This window comes from Oncorhynchus clarkii, chromosome 20 (assembly GCF_045791955.1).
Source record: "Oncorhynchus clarkii lewisi isolate Uvic-CL-2024 chromosome 20, UVic_Ocla_1.0, whole genome shotgun sequence".
NCBI lineage: Eukaryota > Metazoa > Chordata > Actinopteri > Salmoniformes > Salmonidae > Oncorhynchus > Oncorhynchus clarkii.
The window spans coordinates 58,162,420-58,186,014 of record NC_092166.1 but is presented as its reverse complement, the minus strand read 5'-3'; the positions used below and the strand labels follow the sequence as shown (position 1 = coordinate 58,186,014).

General features: G+C 42.1%; 1 protein-coding gene across 1 annotated transcript; it reads left to right on the top strand.

Annotated features, from left to right (window-relative positions):
* The first annotated feature begins 955 nt into the window (after positions 1-955).
* On the top strand, positions 956-21,460 carry LOC139376584 (inositol polyphosphate multikinase b). Its single transcript, XM_071119337.1, has 6 exons — positions 956-1,679; positions 3,056-3,141; positions 4,000-4,096; positions 4,468-4,640; positions 17,568-17,649; positions 17,872-21,460. The coding sequence occupies exons 1-6, from the start codon at positions 1,475-1,477 to the stop codon at positions 18,510-18,512; spliced, it is 1,284 nt and encodes a 427-aa protein (XP_070975438.1). The 5' UTR covers positions 956-1,474; the 3' UTR covers positions 18,513-21,460.
* The last annotated feature ends 2,135 nt before the right edge of the window (positions 21,461-23,595 follow it).

The following is a 23,595-nucleotide window of genomic DNA, read 5'->3' as shown; positions in this document are numbered from 1 at the left end:
GACAAGACACCACATTGTTCTTTACATGTTGTTTTCATGTTGTTGTTTTTTTTTTGGGGGGGGGGGGGGGGGGGGGGGGTCTATTTCGTGTTGTTCCATGATGGGATTGTTCAGCCTACTTGATTAAAATCCTTCCATACTCTAAACATTATGATTAAATTAAATGACTATTATGCATTATGGGTGGGTCTATAAACAGTATACTAATTATCTCCAAAGTTATGATTGCTGAGTGGAAATCTCGAATGCAATTAACTTGTTTAGAACCAGGCATGTTTACAAGATGTGGCTCAATTACGAAGATTTTACAAAAGATAAGGCCTATAATTACCACTATAGGGCCAGTGTGATTTGTTATTGAGTCTTATTTACAGGATGTGACGTCAATCAGAGCGCTGGAAAGAAAACTAGTGATAACGTACCCTGACTCCTTTTACTTTATGTTCGTATTCATATATTTGATTATTTCCTTTTGTTTTTTCATTGCCGAGAAGAAACCGGCATGTAGGCATTTAGTTTACCATGAGTATATATCATGCGTATATCAGTACATACGACGAATACAACTTGAAGTTTCAGAATTATAAAGTCATCAACTACATTAAATTAATTTGTGGACAGTGATGATAAACCTCATGCAAATGTAAAACATTAAATAAAATCATGGTTTTACCTGACTTATCTAGAATGTAGGCGTGGGCCACATTAGAATTTTTAGGCATTTTTTTTCGACAGTGATGGAAAAGTCACTGCACTGAAGCTGTTGCCAGAAGTAGACAGAATTGCGACAGTAGGGGCAGTGTCGCAAGTGTAGTAGGTTAGATTGGTAGCCAGCAAGATGACATGTTGATAGCCGCCCACATTGGGTACTGTTCGAAGGTGAACGTCATTGCAACTATTTAAAGATATCGATAGTGTGTCCGTCATGACATTGTTTCCCGTGCTTATTTTGGTTGTGAAACGATTTCGCGTTGAGGAGCCTGTGTGTCAGATGTGATGTCACCGCTAGCAGCCTGTATTTTAGCATCGTGGGACGTGTAAAATGTAAGCAGACAACAACGGGGCTCGTTTGTGTTTGTATCCCAAATAGCCAACTACGGTCGCGCTCGAGGTAGTTTCGAAGAGACAAACATTTTTCGAGATTGCATGCGGATATCGTTCTTGTGTCATCAGAACATTTTTTTTTGTGAGAGGAGTGTGTTCGTCTCCCTTGTGAGGAAGTGGGATGTGGCCAGAGTGTATTAATGTTGCCGACGAAGATATGAAAATCATTGTAGCAGTGCTTTTGGAGCCTCGCTACATTGTAAATACTAGGTTAGACTTGGTGCTTAACGCGAGCCCATTTGACGAATTCGATGAAGACATCCCTCGGTGTTCGAAATCGTGCTGGGGCCGCTCTGATTACATAATATCAACATGTGAATTATAGATTGGCTATTTTTATTTTATTTTTTTGAAAACCATTGATTTGCTAATGTCAACTCAACGTCAGACAGTGGACTCATCTTTAGCTTTGGGAAGACTGGAAATCAATAGTCCCATGCTGAACCTGGGAACTTGCCTCTCCGGCTCAGTGAAAGAGAAGACCGCTCAGGGAGGATCGCAGGCGGCGCACCTGAACGGATGTGTGCCACTCTCCCATCAGGTGGCCGGTCATAAGTATGGCGTTGATAAAGTAGGTCAGTGACTGGACTTATCCAATATGTTCTCCTCTCGCCGCGACGGTGCATGTTGTTTATCCACTTCTGAGTTGCATTTAATTTTGCAATCTTGGTCTGCATGGTAGAATAGCTCCGTTTTTGTTCAATGACAATACCTCAGAAAAGCTGACAGAAGTAGGCTAAACTCCCCCCCCCCCCCCCCCCCCCCTGATTCTTTATCACCAGGACAACGCTATGGAGCAAACAAGCCGTGGTGATAGGTTTCATAATGTCAGTCAATAACAGAATAGAGCACCTGCTTGTAGCCTTTTGTGTACTTTAGTTGAAGCCTGTAGTATCTGCTCTCCTATTGTAATCAAGCAACTGAAATCCAGTTTGGCTTCTATCACCACTATCACTCTTGATCATCCACTTAGTTGTAGCCTACAAAACTCACCAGGCAACTTACCAGTGGCTATAGCCTAAATCATGAATTAGGCTTACACATCCAATGTTTGAAGTAACACTCCCTTAGCTGAAGGGGCCAATGTATTATTTCTGTCCTTGGAGACAGTGACAGAGCGCCAGTGTCAGTAGGATGTAATCCGTGTTGTCTCTCTGCTAAGAGCCTCTCCGTTGAATCCTACCCTCAGCCAGGGCTTGGGTGTCAGACTTGTATTTAGGTCAAGACTCTTGACACACGTTTAACCTCTGAGTTGATTAAACGCTGACGCTTGGAGTGTTCATTTCCTACCAGTGGGAAGGCCAGGCCGGGGTAAATTCTTTGTCATAGACAGTATCGCTAGCTGTAAATCCACAATCCCACAACCAACCGGTGCATATTCTAATCAGCATAGCCTACTGCATATGACGTAACGTACAGGAACATGCCGGTGCTTTCTTCTCAGTTTCAAATGTCACTATTTCAACTGATTTTAGGTGTAAGGTTCAATCTGTGCCTGAGGCAGTAACATTTAGTTGAATGGATTGCTGTCCATTCTTTCCCCACTTCATTCTATCTAATATTGGAGCCAAGTCTCAGAGTGAGTGTAAAGTATCTTACTATATATGATACTGGTGCCCAGTTGTCTTTGATAAAGTGCATCGTTTTTTATGACTTCACGTTAAATACAAGTTAACCTTTGCACTTCTCAGCTGGGTATAACTGGCAAACTGTTTGGCCCTGTCTCAGTACTTTAGAAAGGCCTCCTTCCTTTCTCTCTTGAAGTAACTCAATAGCACAATTGTGAAAGCTAGGGCCCTCTCGGTCACATTCTCCAATCCAGTCATGTCTGATCATTGATTATTTAGCCGGAAGGATGTCTTTTTGAGATATTCTGACTTGACTTTTATGCTGCAACCAGTACTAGATCTTTGCTAAGTGTCAGAATGGACCACACCTTTTGTTTCAACAGGCATATTGCAACATCCTGATGGCACAGTACTCAAACAGCTACAGCCCCCTCCCCGAGGTCCTAGAGAGATGCAGTTCTACAGCATGGTAACCATCCACCTTCTGATGCACAAAATCTATAGATATACATGGTATTGTCTGAAGGTACAATCATTTTCACTGTACAGTGTGCACTTTATGAAATTGCTGTTCTGCATCACTTTCAATTAAAACACTTATTTTTATTTTTTTTACTAGGGAACAGTTCTCCCATGTCAGTTTGAACAAAGTTTATGTTCAAGTTGACGTGTAGATTAAATGAGTTAACAAAAAGTGAGTGATTAGTCCTAAACCATTCTATCGTTCAATCGCCCAGAATAGTTCTTAAGGACGCCTAGCATTCTGGCCCCTTTACAGTGGCTCTGGGGGGCCTTTGCTATGGCAATACTGGGCACAGTAATGTAGTCCACATCTCTACTAGCTCAATCAATGGGCAAGGTCAGCACACTCCCCACGTATAAACCAGAGGGCTATCTGTTTATTTAAGGGCTTAAGAAAGGTGTTTGCCTCAGCATGTCCACTGCAACAACATTTAGCCAAAGCATTATCAGAGATTTTCCACTGGCACCGCTTACTCTACTATTGTTAAAGTGGACTAAATGTACACGGGACGAAATGGTTGCTTTGGAAATACTCTCTTACAGAGGAGTCACGTATTAGAAACTTGGCTACTTTCACCACCATTTCACTGTAGTGAATAATAAAAGGGAAGGAAAATAAATGTTTGTACTCTACTATCGCATTACTCTTAATATTTGTTATACATGCGACGTGTTGGTAAAACAACATCTCCGTCAATAAAGACAGACATTCCCACATAGAGATGGTGAATAGTTCCCTCAACGGAGCTGATGTGATTCTTCAACAAGTATAAAGTATGTCCTAACCGTCCTTTGCTTCTGACAGGTCTACGCCGAGGACTGCTGTGATCCGTGTCTGTTGGACCTTCAGCATCACCTCCCCAAATACTTTGGCGCCTGGTCCTCTCCTGAATCTCCTAACGGTAAACACCGGCACATAGCTAAAATCCTTAAACCTAACTGGGATATTATTTCAACATGTACCCGTGCTAATCTAGAATCAGGTCCTCCCTGCCCATAAAATGTTAGTCATTCTGATCTAAATTGGCTAAACTGATCCTAGGTCAGAACTTCATTCAGAAAGACTTCTGTCATTCGGATGGTTTCACAGCAGAGCTCTCCAGCTGTTAAATGTAAACAATCATGACAGTGTTCTGCTTTGCTCCTAGGAACATGACACTGTAGTGGTGAAACAAAGCCTCGTCTATCATTCTAGTGGCCAAATGTGTTGATTTATTTCAAAATGTCTCTCTCCCACGCCTTATTTCTGCGCCGCCCTCTGATGACATCACAGAGCTGTACCTGAAACTTGAGGATGTCACTCGGCAGTTCCAGAAGCCCTGTATTATGGACGTGAAGATAGGCCAGAAGAGCTACGACCCCTACGCCTCCTACGAGAAGCGGGACCAGCAGATCAAGAAGTACCCGCTAATGGAGGAGATTGGCTTCCTGGTTCTCGGAATGAGGGTGAGTCTCCCTATTCAGCCTCCTTATGAGCCCCTCCCATTGGGTTGAAAAGGCCTCTCTAACTGCTACTGCCATTCATGTTAATGAGAGGGGCTATATGAGACCTTGGAGGAAGTACCTTAGGCTGTTTTTTACGCTGCAATTATTGAGCGGTATCCAAACAAATACTCGCGACTACTTATTACTGAAGTGTAAAGCTGAGAAATTCTCCCGTCCGTCCTCTATGCCACCTGTGGAGGTTGCGGGTGAGACTCGGCCAAGAGTAACCCCTCTCCGGTGTAAACATGATTGTCTCTTCAAGCGAAGTACTCGTACAATAAAAGATCTTAATAGCAGAGCTATGTTTTTGAAACGGCTGAAATGTATTCCTTGTTTTTATTGAGTTGGTACCTGAAATTACAGTAAATGCCTATTCCGTTCTGAAGTTGACTGATGAACAGCACAGTTTGTGAAGGAGAGCATGCTTTAAAAAAATATATATTCAAAAAAGTGACTTTCCAATCCTCCTACAGAGCCACATGCAGTCCAAGTGTTTTGATTCCTATATACCACCGGAAAGAGCAGATACTTAACTTTCTAACACCTACACTACTGTTCAAAAGTTTGGGGTCACTTAGAAATGTCATTGTTTTGGAAAGAAAAGCTCTTTAATTTTTTTTATTTTTTTTGTCCATTTACATAACATGAAATTGATCAGAAATACAGTTGTTAATACATTGTTAATGTTGTAAATGACTATTGTAGCTGGATACAGCTGCTTTTTTAATGGAATATCTACATAGGCATACAGATGCCCATTATCAGCAACCATCACTCCTGTGTTCCAATGGCACCTTGTGTTAGCTAATCTAAGTTTGTCATTTTAAAAGGCTAATTGATCGTTAGAAAACCCTTTTGCAATTATTTTAGAGCAGCTGAAAACAGTTGTGCTAATTAAAGAATCAATAAAACTGGCCTTCTTTAAACTAGTTGAGTATCTGAAGCATCAGCATTTGTGGGTTCGATACATTTGCCAAACAACTCAAAAATTGAGGGGATTGGCTCTTCAGGGCTCTGAAGAGGGCTCTTCAGAATATCACTTTTTTTGTAGAATCACCATGTTTACAACGTGAATACTAGCGACACTCAGCAATAGCTTGTTTGGGGAAAATATTCTTTATTTTATTATATTCTAATTGTAAAATGTGTGTTGATTGTCATAAGGACAGGGGAATTTAAGTGTGTCTTGGCTGCTAAATAAACTAGTGTATTTCATTGGCACGGCACAGCAATATAGCCTAGGCTACTAGCACAGACGTAATAACAGAACATAATTATACTCAAAATATGCTATTTTCTTTTGAAATGAATCTTCTTAACATGTTTCTTAATAATTTTTTTATTTAATCGTTATTTGACTAGGCAAGTCAGTTAAGAACAAATTCTTATTTACAATGATGGCCTACACTGGCTAAACCCGGACGACACTGGGCCAATTGTGCGCCGCACTATGGGACTACCAATCACGGCCGGTTGTGATAGCCTGGATTCGAACCAGGGTGTCTGTATTGACGCCTCTAGCACTGAGATGCAGTACCTTTGACCGCTGTGCCACTCGGGAGCCCACTTAAGACCCACCTAAACAAAATTATAATTGGTTTCTTTGTGATGGTGTATAGTTGAAGTCGGAAGTTTACATACACTTAGTTGGAGCCATTAAAACACATTTTTCAACCACGCCACAAAACTATAGTTTTGGCAAGTCGGTTAGGACATCTACTTTGTGCATGACACAAGTAATGTTTTCCAACAATTGTTTACAATTTACAAGCTTCTGATAGGCTAATTGACATAATTTGAGTCAATTGGAGGTGTACCTGTGGATTTATTTCAAGGCCTACCTTCAAACTCAGTGCCTCTTTGCTTGACATCAAGGGAAAATCAAAACAAATCAGCCAAGACCTCAGAAAAAATAATTGTAGACCTTCACAAGTCTGGTTCATCCTTGGGAACAATTTGTACAAACAATAGTACGTAAGTATAAACACCACGGGACCACGCAGCGGTCAAACCTCTCAGGAAGGAGACATATTCTGTCTCCTCGAGATGAACGCACTTTGGTGAGAAAAGTGCAAATCAATCCCAGAACAACAGCAAAGGACCTTGTGAAGATGCTGCAGGAAACGGGTACAAAAGTATCTATATCCACAGTAAAACAAGTCCTATATCGACATAACCGGAAATGCCGCTCAGCAAGGAAGAACCCACAACTCTAAAACCGCCATAAAAAAGCCAGACTATGGTTTGCAACTGCACGTTGGTATGAAGATCGTACTTTTTGGAGAAATGTCCTCTGGTCTGATGAAACAAAAATAGAACTGTTTGGCCATAATGACCATCGTTATGTTTGGAGGGAAAAGGGGAGGCTTGCAAATCGAAGAACACCATCCCAACCGTGAAGCATTGGGGTGGGAGCATCATGTTGTGGGGGTGCTTTGCTGCAGGAGGGACTGGTGCACTTCACAAAATGAGGAGGAAAGATTATGGGGATATATTGAAGCAACATCTCAAGATATCAGTCAGGAAGTTAAAGCTTGGTCACAAATGGACAATGACCCCAAGCATACTTCCAAAGTTGTGGAAAAATGGTTTAAGGACAAACAAACAAAGTCAAGGTATTGGAGTGTCCATCACAAAGCCCTGACCTCAATCCTAAAGAAACATTTGTTGGCAGAACTGAAAAAGCGTGTGCGAGCAAGGAGGCTTACAAAGCTGACCCCTTCCCTTTTTCCACATTTTGTGTCGTTACAGCCTTATTCTAAAATGGATTTTAAAAAAAGAAACTTTTTTTTTTTTTTTAATTGCAAATTTATAGAAAATTAAAAAATCAGACCCTTTGCTATGAGACTCGAAATTGATTTGGAGTCCACCTGTGTACATTCAATACATGGGACATGATTTGGAAAGGCACACACCTACAGTATCTATATAAGCTCCCACAGTCTCATCGCTACAACTCCCGTACGGGCTCGGGAGAGACGAAGGTTGAAAGTCACGTGTCCTCCGATACCCAACCTGCTTCTTAACATAGCGCGCATCCAACCCGGAAGCCAGCCGCACCAATGTGTCGGAGGCTACACCGTGCACCTGGCAACCTGGCGGTTGGAGTCGCTGGTGCGCGATGAGACAAGGACATCCCTACCGACCAAGCCCTCCCTACCCCGGACGACGCTAGGCCAATTGTGCGTCGCCCCACGGACCTCCCGGTCGCGGCCGGTTACGACAGAGCCTGGGCGCGAACCCAGGGACTCTGATGGCACAGCTGGCGCTGCAGTACAGCGCCCTTAACCACTGCGCCACCCGGCGCGGCCCGGAAAAAAACAATTTAATCCATTTTAGAATAAGGCTGTAACGTAGCAAAATGTGGAAAAAAAGTCAAGAAGTCTGAATACTTTCCAAATGCACTGATGTGGTCAACTTGACCATCATGGCACTTTGAGGTAGAAATGCTCAGAAAGTTTGTCATGTTTATGCTGTTGGATCTCAAAGTACTGCTAGACTGTAAAATAGAGATATTTAGGAAAAATCAGCGACAGGTGGGTCAAAAGTTTTATTGAAAGGAAGTAATTGAAATTACTAAATTGATAATCGTTAGTGGTTACTTGGCATTAGTAAGCATTTTGAGAAAATAAAGGTTGAGAGACGGGCAGGGCAGGATATGAGGTTATTTCTATGTGGCAGGATATGAGGTTATTTCTATGTGGCAGGATATGAGGTTATTTCTATGTGGCAGGATATGAGGTTATTTCTATATGGCAGGATATGAGGTTATTTCTATATGGCCGGATATGAGGTTATTTCTATATGACGGGTAGATTAGATCACTATTGATATTCACTATCTTCATTATATTAATAGTTTCTGTTATGTCAAGTTTGTCATGGTCAGAAAAAGAAAGTTCAAGGATTTTTTGTTGTTGTTGCCAGACCTCAACTCAATACGCTGAGTACCAATTCATTAGGAACTGACTAAGTGGATCCAGGTGACGGCCATGATCCCCTATTGATGTCATCTGTTAAATCCACTTGTGTAGATGAAGGGGAAGAGAGAGACTGGTTAAAGGAGGATTTTTAAGCCTTGAGACAATGGAGACATGGATTGTGTATGTGTGCCATTCAGAGGATGTATGGGCAAGACAAACGATTTTAAGAGCCTTTGAACGGGGTATAGTAGTAGGTGCCAGGCGAACTGCAGCGCTGCATGACTTTTTTGTGCTCAATAGTTCCCTCATTTCTATCAAGAATGGTCCACTGCCCAAAGGACACCCAGTCAACTTGACACAAGTGTCGGAAGCATTGGAGTCAACATGGGCCAGCATCCCTGTGGAACATTTAAACACCTGGTAGAGTCCATCCCCCGACAAATTGAGGCTGTTCTGAGGGCCAAAGGGGAGTGCAACTCAATATTAGGAAGGTCTTCCTACTGTTTTGTACACTGTGTTGTTTTGTACACTCACTAGCATTGAACAAGTAGAATCAATGACCGATGACCTCATCTCCGTCATCAGACTAGTTGTTTTCCGTTAACATTGTAATCACAGGAACGCAATGTCAATAATCCCTCCAAGGGCTTTTACCAGGTGTTGATAAACCTGCCTGGGCAGCTGAACCAGAGCTAGAAGGACGATTCAAAGATTGTTGTGTTTAGGTCAAGTGTTTTTGCAACAATGCCTTATGTTTGGAGTCAATGTAGAAGTGTGCCCTCTGCTCGCCCTTTCTGGTCTACCACTTACTGGCTTAATGGTATCCGGGCAATGCAGGATGCAATCGCTTTTTGCTAGTATCCTATCCAAGAGACGCATAGACCTTGAGTGGGAAAACTGTTCACCCACCGTCGCCCAGTTGATGGCTGCAGGATTTGGTTCACTTTGTAAAACTAGAAAAAGTGTGTTATACGTTTTCCCTTTCAAAGTGTATTTCATTCCAAAATGATGTATATCATTCCTTCTCCAGAGGCCAGACCTCCCCTTTCGACTTGTAAATTGCTTGCTTGACTGTTGATGCTGCTTTTGGTATTTATTTTTAAGTATCTGATTTGCCTCCATATTCTGTATGGCTGGCTTGGTCCTGCTGAAAATCTGCTACCATACTTATCCATGTACCTCTTGAGTGGTGTTTCTTTGCCCTGGTTCTGACCCCTTTTAAGGATTGAGAAACACTACCTTTTGAACAATGTCCTTGCCCTAGCGCTCTCTCACTTTTTTTATTGAACTATTCAACATCATCAAGCCTTTCGTTGTGGTTGGGTGTGTGAGGGTGTGCGCCCTTTTGGGTCCTGGGACCAGGATTGAGAAACACTGCCTTTGAACAACGTTAAAATATCCATGACCTTGAGTGTACCTGATCCTCTGACCCATCTAACTGTACATGTTCAGTCCACCTCCAGAATTATTGGCAACCTTGATAAAGATGAGCAAAAAATACTGGATAAAAGAACCTGATGTTCACTTTGACAGTTCCTCAGTGGAGGGCCTTCCAGAAAGACAACCATCTCTGCAGCACTCCATCAATCAAGCCTTTATGGTAGTGGCCAGACGGAAGCCAACCTCAATAAAAGGCACACGACAGCCCGCTTGGAGTTTGCCAAAAGACACCTAAAGGATTCTCAGACCATGAGAAACAAGATCCTCTAGTCTGATGAAACCAAGATTGATTTATTTGGCCTGAAGCATCACGTCTGGAGGAAACCAGGCACCATCCATACGGTGAAGCATGGTGGTGGTGGCAGCATCATGAGGTGGGGATGTTTTTCAGTGGCAGGGACTGGGAGACTAGTCGGGATGGAGGGCAAGATGAACAGGGCAAAGTACAGAGATCCTTGATAAAAGCCTGCTCCAGTGCGCTCAGGACCTCAAAATGGGGCGAAGGTTCACATTCCAACAGGACAACGACCCAACAGGACAACGACCCAACAGGACAACGACCCAACAGGACAATGCAGGAGTGGATTCGGGACAAGTCTCTGAATACTTATACCATTGCACGGGCCACTCAAGGACATTCAGAGACTTGTCCCGAAGCAGGAGCAGGCTTTCATCAAGGATCTCTCCATGTTCTTTGCGCCGTTCATCTTTCCCTCCATCCTGACTAGGAAATTCCTTCGACCTCATGGCTTGGTTTTTGCTCTGACATGCACTGTCAACTGTGGGACCTTATATAGACAGGTGGGTGCTTTTCCAAATCATGTCCAATCAATTTAATTTACCACAGGTGGACTCCAGGTTGTAGAAACATCTCAAGGATCATCATTAGAAACAGGATACAGCTGAGCTCAATTTCGAGTCTCACAGTAAAGGGTCTGAATACTTACGTAAATAGGGTATTTCAGTTTTTTTTTTTTTTTATACATTTGCAAAAATGTCTAAACCTGTTTTTTTTTTCTCGCTTTGTCATTATGGGGTATTGTGTGTAGATTGATGAGGAACATGTTTAATTTAATACATTTTAGAATAAGGATGTAACGTAACAAAATGTGGAAAATGTGAAGGGGTCTGAATACCTTCCAAATGCACTGTAGATGCATCTCATTAGTCCAATGTCACCTGTTCCAATGTCCTACTTCCCAGTTACTGTCTGACTGGCTTCACACCTCACACATGTTTTGGTTAATGTTTATGTGAAGAGTTCCATTCCTCATCCGGTTCCATTCTGTAGTCCTCTCTGTTTGAACACAGGGTTGGTCGTCGCTGACCAGTCAATCACACAGGGCTAAAACCAACATACCACTATTCTTCCATTCCATAATGACTTACAGGAGAGTCCTCATCTCTACCCCCAACGACCAAATCCAGCCTATTGGAATATAGTTGATTGGCCCCCTCAACAACAGGATTGTTATGCTTTTACATTGACACCACGGATTAAGTATAGAGCAGCTTTCAGTGTTGCCTTGGTATATGGAAAACTCAACGTGTCACTTTCCTCAAACTTTGTTAAACAGTCATGCCAATCGCAAGATTTCAATACAGCTGGACTGCAAAATACTACCACGTGCTATATGGTTTTATTTAACATGGCCTTACACGTCAGCATATTTACACTGCATTCGGAAAGTTTTCAGACCACTTAACCTTTTCCACATTTTGTTACGTTACAGCCTTATTGATTAAATGAATAACAAATATTCTCAATCTAGACACAATACCCTGTAATGACAATATGAAAAAAGGTTTTTAGAAGTTTTTGCAAATGTATTAAAAATATATGAACTGAAATACCTTACATACTTTTTTTTTGCCCCACTGTATTTAGTCAGCCACCAATTGTGCAAGTTCTCCCACTTAAAAAGATGAGAGGCCTGTAATTTTCATCATAGGTACACTTCAACTATTAGAAATTAGAAGAAAAAAATCCAGAAAATCACATTGTAGGATTTTTTTATGAATTTATTTGAAAATTATGGTGGAAAATAAGTATTTGGTCAATAACAAAAGTTTATCTCAATACTTTGTTATATACCCTTTGTTGGCAATGACAGAGGTCAAACGTTTTCTGTAAGTCTTCACAAGGTTTTCACACACTGTTGCTGGTATTTTGGCCCATTCCTCCATGCAGATCTCCTCTAGAGCCCTTATGTTTTGGGGCTGTTGCTGGGCAACACGGACTTTCAACTCCCTCCAAAGATTTTCTATGGGGTTGAGATCTGGAGACTGGCTAGGCCACTCCAGGACCTTGAAATGCTTCTTACGAAGCCACTCCTTCGTTGCCCGGGCGGTGTGTTTGGGATCATTGTCATGCTGAAAGACCCAGCCACGTTTTATCTTCAATGCCCTTGCTGATGGAAGGAGGTTTTCACGATACATGGCCCCATTCATTCTTTCCTTTACACGGATCAGTCGTCCTGGTCCCTTTGCAGAAAAACAGCCCCAAAGCATGATGTTTCCACCCCCATGCTTCACAGTAGGTATGCTGTTCTTTGGATGCAACTCAGCTTTCTTTATCCTCCAAACACAACGAGTTGAGTTTTTACCAAAAAATTATATTTTGGTTTCATCTGACCATATGACATTCTCCCAATCTTCTTCTGGATCATCCAAATGCTCTCTAGCAAACTTCAGACGGGCCTGGACATGTACTGGCTTAACTTCTTGCTCCTACTTGAGACGCAGATGTCTCAAGTAGACACCTGGAAATGCAAATGCGCTACGCTAAATGTACTCGTTAAAACTCAAACGTTCATCAAAATTCACATGCAGGGTATTGAATTAAAGCTACACTCGTTGTGAACCTAGCCAACAAGTCAGATTTTTAAAATGCTTTTCGGCGAAAGCATGAGAAGCTATTATCTGATAGCATGCAACACCCCAAAATGCCTGAATGCGATGTAAACAAAGATTTAGCTTAGCCGGCGCTACACAAAACGCAGAAATAAAATATAAAACATTCATTACCTTTGACGAGCTTCTTTCTTGGCACTCCTATATGCCCCATAAACATCACTATTGGGTCTTTTTTTCGTTTAAATCGGTCCATATATACCCAAAATAGCTTTATGGAAGCTGTGTGATTCAGAAAAAAAACATTGTTTTAAAACGCTGCGTCATTTTTTAAATTTAAAAAAGTCGACGATAAACTTTCACAAAACACTTCGAAATACTTTTGTAATCCAACTTTAGGTATTAGTAAACGTTTATAATCTATCAAAATGATTACAGGGCGATGTATATTCAATAGCTCCTCGTCTTCAAATCAATGGCTGCCAATGTGCACATTCAAAACATCCTGGTGGAGACCGGAAGAAATTGAATCCAGTTAGTTGGATTTACCAAGAAAAAAGTCCCTGGAAAATGACGACAATGGCGACATCGTGTGGAATCTGTAGGAATTGCATGCAGGTCCATAATTAATTTTGTGCCCTTTTAACAACCCATGAAAGTGACGCATGGAAATAATTTTTAGCTTTCAGAGAGCAGTTTTTCTTGCGCTTTTCGATGAAACACACGATCTGTTATAGTCACAGCCGTGATTTAACCAGTTTTAGAAACTTCAGAGTGTTTTCTATCCACACATACTAATCATATGCATATACTATATTCCTGGCATGAGTAGCAGGACGCTGAAAAGTTGCGCGATTTTTAACAGAATGTTCGAAAAAGGAAGGGGTAGACTTAAGAGGTTTTAAGCAGGGGGACACGTCTGGCACTGCAGGATTTGAGTCCCTGGCGGCGTAGTATGTTACTGATGTCAGGCTTTGTTACATTGGTCCCAGCTCTCTGCAGGTCATTCACTAGGTCCCCCTCGTGTGGTTCTGGGAATTTTGCTCACTTGTGATCATTTTGACCCCACGGGGTGAGATCTTGCGTGGAGCCCCAGATCGAGGGAGATTATCAGTGGTCTTGTATGTCTTCCATTTCCTAATAATTGCTCCCACAGTTGATTTCTTCAAACCAAGCTGCTTACCTATTGCAGATTCATTCTTCCCAGTCTGGTGCAGGTCTACAATTTTGTTTCTGGTGTCCTTTGACAGCTCTTTGGTCTTGGCCATAGTGGAGTTTGGAGGTTGACTGTTTGAGGACAGGTGTCTTTTATACTGATAACAAGTTCAAACAGGTGTCATTAATACAGGTAACGAGTGGAGGACAGAAGAGCCTCTTAAAGAAGAAGTTACAGGTCTGTGAGAGCCAGAAATCTTGCTTGTTTGTAGGTGACCAAATACTTATTTTCCACCATAATTTGCAAATAAATTCATTAAAAATCCTACAATGTGATTTTCTGGATTTTTTTTCTTTCTCATTTTGTCTGTCATAGTTGAAGTGTACCTATGATGAAAATTACAGGCCTCTCATATTTTTAAGTGGGAGAACCTGAACAAATGGTGGCTGACTAAATACTTTTTTGCCCCACTGTAACTATTCAGACTCTTTGCTATGAGACTCGAAATTGAGCTCCAGTGCATCCTGTTTCCATTGATCATCCGTGTGATGTTTCTACAACTTCACTGGAGTCCACCTGTGGTAAATTCAATTGATTGGACATGATTTGGAAAGGTACACCCATGTCTATATAAGGTCCCACAGTTGACTGCATGTCAGACCAAAAACCAAGCCATGATTTTGAAGGAATTGTTCGTAGATCTCCGAGATAGGATTGTGTCGAGGCACAGATCTGTGGAAGGGTACCAAAACATGTCTGCAGCATTGAAGGTCCCCAAGAACACAGTAGCCTCCATCATTCTTAAATGGAAGAAGTTTGGAACCACCAAGACTTTACCCAGAGCTGGCCGCCAGGCTAAACTGAGCAATCAGGAGAGAAGGGCCTTGATGGTCACCCGATGGTCACTCTGACAAAGCTCCAGAGTTCCTCTGTGGAGATGGGAGAGCCTTCTAGAAGGACAACCATCTCTGCAGCATTCCACCAATCAGGCCTTTATGGTAGAGCGGGCAGACGGAAGCCACTCCTCAGTAAAAGGCACATGACAGCCCGCTTGGACTTTGCCAAAAGGCACCTAAAGGACTGTCATACCATGAGAAACAAGATTCTCTAGTCTAATGAAACCAATATGGATTACTTTGGCCTGAATGCCAAGCGTCATGTCTGGAGGAAACCTGGCACCATCCCTACGGTGAAGCATGGTGATGGCAGCATCATGCTGTGGGGATGTTTTTCAGTTGCAGGGACTGGGAGACTAGTCAGGATGGAGGGAAAGCTGAACGGAGCAAAGTACTGAGAGATCCTTGATGAAAGCCTGCTCCTGCTTCGGGACAAGTCTCTGAATGTCCTTGAGTGGCCCAGCCAGAGCCCGGACTTGAATCCGTTCGCACATCTCTGAAGTGACCTGAAAATAGCTGTGCCATGACATTCCCCAACCAACCTGACAAAGCTTGAGAGGATCTGCAGAGAAGAATGGGAGAAACTCCCTAAATGCCAAGCTTGTAGTGTCATACCCAAGAAGACTTGAGGTTGTACTCGCTGCCAAAGGTGCTTCAACAAGGTACTGAGTAAAGGGTCTGAATACTTATGTAAATATGACATTTCAGTTAATAAAAAATGTTTTGCTTTAATCACTGCTTACTGTGTGTATATTGATGAAGGGGAGAAAAAAAAACAATTTAATCAATTTTAGAATAAGGCTGTAACGTAACAAAATGTGGAAAAAGGAAAGTGGTCTGCATACTTTCCGAATGCACTGTACATACCTGAAAAAAGTGCACGCAGACAAAAGGCATTTGAATGCATTGCAAATAGTCTAATCAATTAAACGCTCCACTTTGCTGGTCTATTATCTTGCCTGTGTAACTAATTCTGTAGTACTAGTTGTTGTAAAAATGTAAGCCGTGTTCAGTATTTGTAGTGTTACAGGCTAGGGTTTTTCTCTCTGTTTTAGCATGTGTAACCTAGCACCTTGTTAGTCAGGATGTTTTTCACCTGCGCAGGCCCAGCTGGTATTTAAGACCTGCTGGCCCAGTGCATCAGTTGGAGAGGAGATGTTGGGAGAACTACACCTCACGTTAGCTCTTCCACATTAGAGAGCCGAACAAAGCCTTCATCTGGCAGTTTTTCTTCATATCCATTGGTACTTCCTAATTATTTATTTTTTTAGTTTGTCTTTTCTCAGGCAAATCCAGTGGGCATCCATGGTGGGTGTTTTTTAAGACCCCACTGAAGTTGCTTGGCCAGCACCCAGTAGTCACCCACATTGATGCCTTTTAGAACCCTTTCTAAACCCCACCTGTTTTGTGTTTGTCAGTGACTCATTTGTTCCCTTTTTTTCTGTGCGCAACGACATTTAGAGTTTGTCTTTTGGTTACCAAACAGCAGCCTCTTGGGAGGTCAGTAATAGGAAGCCTCTAGCCACCAGTAGAACAGGATGGAGCTAGCTTCTATCTGACTGATCTCCAGATCTGTTGACTAGGACCTTTACCCCAATCACCATTTATGCCCTCCCCTCCTTTGGGTGTTCCTCACAGGTCTCTGAGGGTCATGATAACATAACTGTTCTTAACTCCAATGTCAATCGGCAAATGAATGAGTAATAGTGCCTGTCGCACTCTGCTTTGGGAAATGAATGTTGAGGACCACCGGTGTAGTTTTTCACTTCTGCAATATTTGCCTCCACATGGCCTAGGACCTGCACTGGCAAGCTCTGTCATACCAGGTTGTCTTCTCACTCGTCAATAAGGTAGACTAGTAAGCGAATAAGATTCATCATAGTCTAGGCTTTGTAAGAACACAGACCTGTCAACGCGAGAGGTCGTCCACTGACATGCCCTGTGTTTGCCCCAGGGTCAAAGGCTTTCTGGCACGGAGCATGGAAAAATCTGCTGATCACCACAGAGTGATAAGACTAATTACTGATAATGATGTTCCGGATTGCAGTGATAGAAGGGAGGAATCCCTCTGGGGAAGACAACAGTTTTGCTCCTCTCGGCGTGGGAATGGAATTATCTCGGAGTCCTCACAGACTTCAGAGATCTACTCACATTGCTATTAATATATCTGGAAAAAAATATATTATGTCACATATGTATGTGCATCATATTCTAAATGTTTTGAGAAAATTGTGTAAAAATAATTTCTCCACCAGAGGGAGTATTCCACCCATGATTGTATCACTGAGTTTGTTATATAGAGACACGTCATCTCCTTTTGAAGTTAAGCATTGCTTGTTAGTGCTTCCATATGAGAACAAACAATAGACCTATGTGCTGCATCTAACTGTTTCTTGGCCGCACCGAGTGGCGCATCGGTCTAAGGCACTGCATCTCAGTGCCTTAGACCGGCCGTGATCGGGAGTCCCGTAGGGCGGCGCACAATTTAGCCCAGCGTCGTCCGGTTTACGGGAGGATCTGGCCCGGGGTAGGCCGTTATTGTAAAATTTGAATTTGTTCTTAACTGACTTGCCTAGTTAAATAAAATGTCATTCTTCCTTTCTGTCTTTCGAACCCTCCAGGTGTACAAGGTGAACTCTGACGGCTATGACTCGTATGACCAACATTACGGACGAGGCCTCCTCAAGGACACCGTCAAAGACGGTGAGCTCCTGAGACAATAATAATCCCGGCACAAAATAAACAACATGTATACCTTTCTGTCTATTTCTACGGGGTTTCGCTTGTAGTTGCTAGCCAAGCTTGCTCTCAATTAGACGATGCCCGATGCGTTTTCCTAAACAGACTAAATCATCGCCGTCATTTCTCATCAGAAAACATTGTATTCTTCAACAACAACAATTACCTCTCCCGTTCCTCTCCCAGGTTTATCAAAATTCTTCTATAATGGGACGAGTCTGAGGAAAGACGCCATCACTGCCAGTATCCTGAAGGTCCAGAACATCCTGAGATGGTTCGAGGGCCAGATCCAGTTAACCTTCTATGCCAGCTCCTTGTTGTTTGTATACGAGGGCCTGCCTCCTCCCAACCCGGAGGGCCACATCCCCAGGGGCCTACCAGAGAAGACCACGTCTGCCGCCTGCTGCGAGCCCAACGAGGACGTACTGGAACACAACAACAACGTCTGCGCTGCCGTGCCGCTCGACTACAGCCTGTCCACCATGTATGCCATGCACAAGAAGGGCTGCACCCGGGGTCACCATGGCAACGTCACCGGCGGCAATGCCACGACAGACCCCAACCCCCAGGCGCACAACAGCACGTGGAAGTGCCCAGGTCTGGTGTCGTTGGAGCAGCCCAACGGCAACGGTGTCAAAGCACGACTGGAAGAAGAGGAAGTGGGGGAGGGAGGCCGGAGGGAGCCGCAGCCAGAGCAGAGGGCCAGCGAAGTGGAGGTGAGGATGATTGACTTTGCTCACGTCTTCCCCAGCGAGAGCCAGGACCGAGGCTACATCTATGGCCTGAAACACTTGCTGGAGGTGCTGCAGCAGATCCTCCACCAATAACCTTCTTTCTCCAGTGGTTTGTCTTGTCTCTCATTGGTCAAGTGTACCTAATCTGTGTTTTACAGTCCCAGTCCCTCGCCCCGTGATTCACTGCACTATATGCACTATATCAATGAAGTCATTTCTCCATAACTCTTTGTCTGACGTATGTGCTTCTTGATTCTTAACCACTGTTAACAGGTATCTAACTCAGGTAAACTACTGTAATCAATACTCAAGTGATTATCCCTAAAGAGTACCCTCGTTTTGTTGGCTTGCGTATGATATGTTTTTTATATAATTATATAATTATAATTAAGTGTATGTCTTTTTGTTTTATTTCTGATCCTTTTGTCTTTTTAATTGTCCCAGAATGATTTGTATTTATCAATTTTAAGTTATACTCAGTAGAGGGTAAGTACTTTCAGCATTGCTGTTCTCTATCTAGCTATATGTTTTGCTTCCAAATTGCCTTACCTGATCTTCTTAACTTGTATCCGATTTGCAGTGGTACTTGTTCATGATTGACTTTCAAGATTATATTAATCTCGGAAAACAAGAACTAAAGTCTTGTTTAGTTGTGTCAGATGCTCTGTTAAGGTCTCGGGGGACATGTTAAAAGATACTAACACGACTTGTGATGTCCCCCCCCCCCCCAACAGAAACACTTGTTTCAGACAAGTCTATGGGCCAAATGTCCCCTTCCCGAAATTCAAAAGATCCGAGAGCACCTGTGAAATCGTGATTTGTCCAAACGATTAGTGACACAAAATCAGCATAGCACAAAAGAGTTCCTCGTTAGGTCATTACATCCCACAGTCTGTCGACAGATGCTACCGCCATTTCTGTTGCATGCGCCTTTCCAACGAGAGCTGAAGGTGATCCGTATGACGTAGATTGTCCTCCCTCTGCCCACTACACTGTGTGTCATGGTCTGTTCAATTGTGAAGAAATTGCAATACGCTGCTGTGATGACAATGAATTCACAGACTTACCAGAGAGAGATTTTGAGTTTGTTTTATCCAGTGATTCATGTTCAGAGGGATAGAATGCCAAAGTACTGGGTCTTTTTTTGTTGTTGTTGGAGAGGGAGCAAGGTCTGGATAGAGTTCTGAACTTGAAGGCCTGGAGGTAAGATTAGATCCTCGTGGTGTTGTCTCTACCCCGACAATGCTTCCGCAGTGTGATCTCTATCAAGATATTGTCAATCGTTTCAGTGAAGAGAAATGTTGTTTTTCCATTTGCTTCTTCTTAATAACCCTGATAGCTATAGAATGTTTGATATCTGTTAAAATAATTACGATACGCTGATCTTTTCACAGATACGCTGGCCGTGCTACATTTTTATGTTTGATTTTTAAACTAATACCAAAAGACACATTTATTTTGGATGATAATCTTATCAGTCAAAAAAACCTTGACGATTTAGTACATATTTTAAATGGTAAGGAGGAACAACCTTTTATGAGAGATGTTTACAGTCTTTTGAGGATATTTTGACTTATTATCACTGCCTTATTTCTTTCTACTCCATATATTAATTTCAAAACGTTCATTCTGGCAGCTTTACATTTACTCAAAATGTCTTCATTTTATTGTTCCAACAACTCCTTAGCAAGCGACCAGCTTCAGCATTTTATAAGTTATAAGTGGTCTGTTTCTAGAGGTACAGTAATGTCTGTCGTTACTGAATAAGGTACCTCTAAGATGGTTGTTTACTGTTGACACCCTCTGCAGCTCTTTTGGAAGTTGTAATACATTAGCGCCACAACGGGTAGATGGGACTCTATACAAGGACTTTACGTTTCATCTGGGTGAAGTCAAAATGACGACTTGTTCTACAATGAATTGAAATCTCTTGTTTACACACCGGTTCTATTTTTCTTCTTCTGGGTAAAAGGTGTCTTCGTAAAGTTAATGGGCAAGAAGTTAACAAAAAATTGTTTTGGTTTGTGTTTGCTGAAGTCTGCTATTCTTAAAAAAACAAATTAAATAAATGCACTGAAAAAAAAATGAATATAGCTAATGTATCAAATCTGTCCCTTTGCTGTGAACTAACCAATGACTTTCCCATTGTGGGAATGTTGTTTAGTTTATCCACAAAGTGGTTTTATATAATACCTGACTGAAATGTTTAAGTTGGTGTATTGAAACACTCATGTGGCATTTGGCAAGACTGGATTTTGTCTTTTAGACTTGAGCTAATCAGAAGTGAGTTATCATTTATTGTATATACAGGATAAACTCAATTTCTCTCAGATTTTTTGCAACAAACTGTAGCTAAGTAATCCGATTTGATTGGGTTAGCTAATCAACAATTTATTTTCCAGCTTGTTGTAATTCTTGTTCTGAACCCTTATTTACAAAGGCTGCATACCGAAGGGTAGCCCAAGTCAGAAATGTATTTACAAATTGGTCTTTTAACCAATCAGATCAGTCCTGAAAAATATCTGACGTGATTAGTCAAAAGACCAGTTGGTGGAAAAACACCTGAATTGGGCTGCCTGTTTTAAACTCAGCCATATTCTCAAGAGTATGAGTGCCGAGGCGTATTCAGTTCGCTTGAACGTTTGCGTTGAACGCTAGATCAACACTCCTACTCTGAGATGCTTTGTAAATACGGGTCCTGGGTTTCATTGAGCCTTGGCTGGTCTCATGCTTCTTCCTGTGATCTGGAATAATATGGAGTATAGTATCAGTGCTGTCAGAATGTTCTATCTCCTCCCGTTGGTTCTGCTGTCTGTCCATCCCGGGGGAATGCTGATCTGTTCTGACGTATACAGTAACATAATATGCAGGGGAAATTATGACGTATCTGCTGTTTCTCTCTCATATCGGATCGAAATTGATGACTAATTCCTACTTTTTGTAAATGACCTATATGAGAATGTATAATAGGAGAGATTCAATAATGGCTGTATATTTGGCAGATTATTATTACTAATAAAATTCCCAATGAAATTTGGGTTCTTTTAGCTTTTTCTTGTGGTCTTTGAATCCATGTATGTTCTCCCCACTTCCATTTTCTTTCATGTGCAGACTGAATAAAGAATCTCTTTCAGTAATTCTATAACGGAAGTGCCTAGGAGGAGGGAATTGTTGATTAGAGCCTCGGGTTTGGCTTCTCTCTCTAGCTCGATGCCATTTTTTTTATTTACTGCTATTACCTTGTCTATATAGCTACCATATAATACAATATAGCAATTCTCTGGTTTCAGCACCATAAAAAAAAAAGACATGAAATGAAATTACACGAATGAACAGTATACAACGGAGAACAGTGAATGTGACAGAAGTAGACTACCCGGAGGAGTTGGTGCTCCTGAAGGTTGAATAGTCATCTCGCAGCATGTTAAGGGTCAGAGGTGACCACGTTTCCTCCAGACAGCCAGGGTCTTACCACTGAGGGGGGGAAAGGAGCAACAGAATCGGGGTCTTAGCCCTGACATGTCGCTGGGAGGAGAGAAGTGACAGTGACACACACCCTGCTTTATGTCACCACAGCTATGCCACGGCACGCAACCCCAGAGCAATGATACGATCCCTCTCTCTCTCAATTCACCGAGCAGAGATTTTTTTTAAAGTCCAAGACGCATTATGCTTGGAATTGGGATTGTGACAGAACACAGACATGACTGTTTTGAGGTAGAGTAGTTGTACCCAAATGACTGGGTGATCTTTTTTGTCAATGCATGCATAGGCTCATAGTCATAAAGACGTGATTCTAAATGGATTCTCACAAGTGGGTAAGTCGGTGAAACGCGTCACCAGATACAGTACCAGAGAGCTGTGGAGGTTTAATGGTTAGCCAGACTTGTGAACCCAACTGTCAAACTGTCTGGCCTTCTATAGTCACCGTCTGCAGGTGCTCCCTGCCTGTTGGGGTTGAGCTATTTACGAGGAGCAGAGATTAAGGTGAACATTTCATTGTACCAGTTTCATTTGGCCCTTGATGCAACATACGAGTAAGCTTCAATACAATTGCCATGAAGTATTTTTGAATCTGTTAATTAAATGTGTTGTTAGTACTTGCTGCTTTCTTGTTTTGCACACTTTGTACAAAATAATAAAATGCAGTACTACAAGATATATCTTAACGTAGCTCTTTATTAGCTATAACTGGCATGTTCACGTATCGCCAACCAGGATCAAACTGCCCATGACCTAACCATTTGGGTGGTCTTAACCAATCATAGCACAGTATGATATGGCGGTAAAATGCATCCAATTGCAATTCAGTATGTTTACACATATGAATAGTACAGCTGCGTGCGCCTTTTACTAGAGCTGTAATATCCGTTTTTAGCATGAATTCAGCGGGTTCTGAAATTCCCCTGCAAGATGTTTAATGTTGCGATTTGCGATCTGCGTCAGAAATAGGTATGAGTTCTATTTAGCCCTTCGTGTCGCAGACGCTCGTGAGCAGTGTGGTTGCAATAATTGAATAACATGGATTTCTAAGTTTAATTTGCGATGCTCGCGCACGCGACGTATCTGGTCAGCATGTTATTAGAGCCTGCTGCCCTATATACATAGACTTCGAATCACTGGCCACTTTAATAATGGAACAATAGTCACTTTGATAATGTTTACAGACTGTTTTACTTATTTCAGATGTATAGAATGTATTCTACTGTATTTTAGTCAATGCCAATCTAACATTGCTTGTCCTAATATTGATATATTTGATTAATTCCATTATTTTACTTTCAGACTTGTGTATTGTTGGGAATTGTTAGATACTACTGCACTGTTGGCGCTAGGAACACAAGCATTTCGCTACACCCGCAATAACATCCGCTGAATATGTGTATGTGACCAATACAATTCGATTTGACTTGATTTTTTAATGCATTACGTGGGGATGATTTCTGTATTTTGAAAGTGCTCTGTAGGGTGTATCCACTTGATGGCGCCAGAACACCTGAAACCAGAGTAAACATACAGTATCAATCAGACCCAGGATAGTTTATTAGTTTAGTCAGTGCCAGTGGAACATGTAATACACTTGAGAGGTTTTTAAATGCAGATGGATGGTGATGTGTAGTCTTATTGGCCTATTCACAACTTAACTGTGAGCACAAACAGGCCTTAAGAATGCACA

Coding starts and splice junctions, on each gene's coding strand:
- LOC139376584 (XM_071119337.1), top strand. CDS start 1,475: ATGTCAACTCAACGTCAGACAGTGGACTCATCTTTAGCTTTGGGAAGA. Junction 3,142..3,999: donor AGATGCAGTTCTACAGCATG/GTAACCATCCAC, acceptor TGCTTCTGACAG/GTCTACGCCGAGGACTGCTG. Junction 4,097..4,467: donor CTCTCCTGAATCTCCTAACG/GTAAACACCGGC, acceptor ATGACATCACAG/AGCTGTACCTGAAACTTGAG.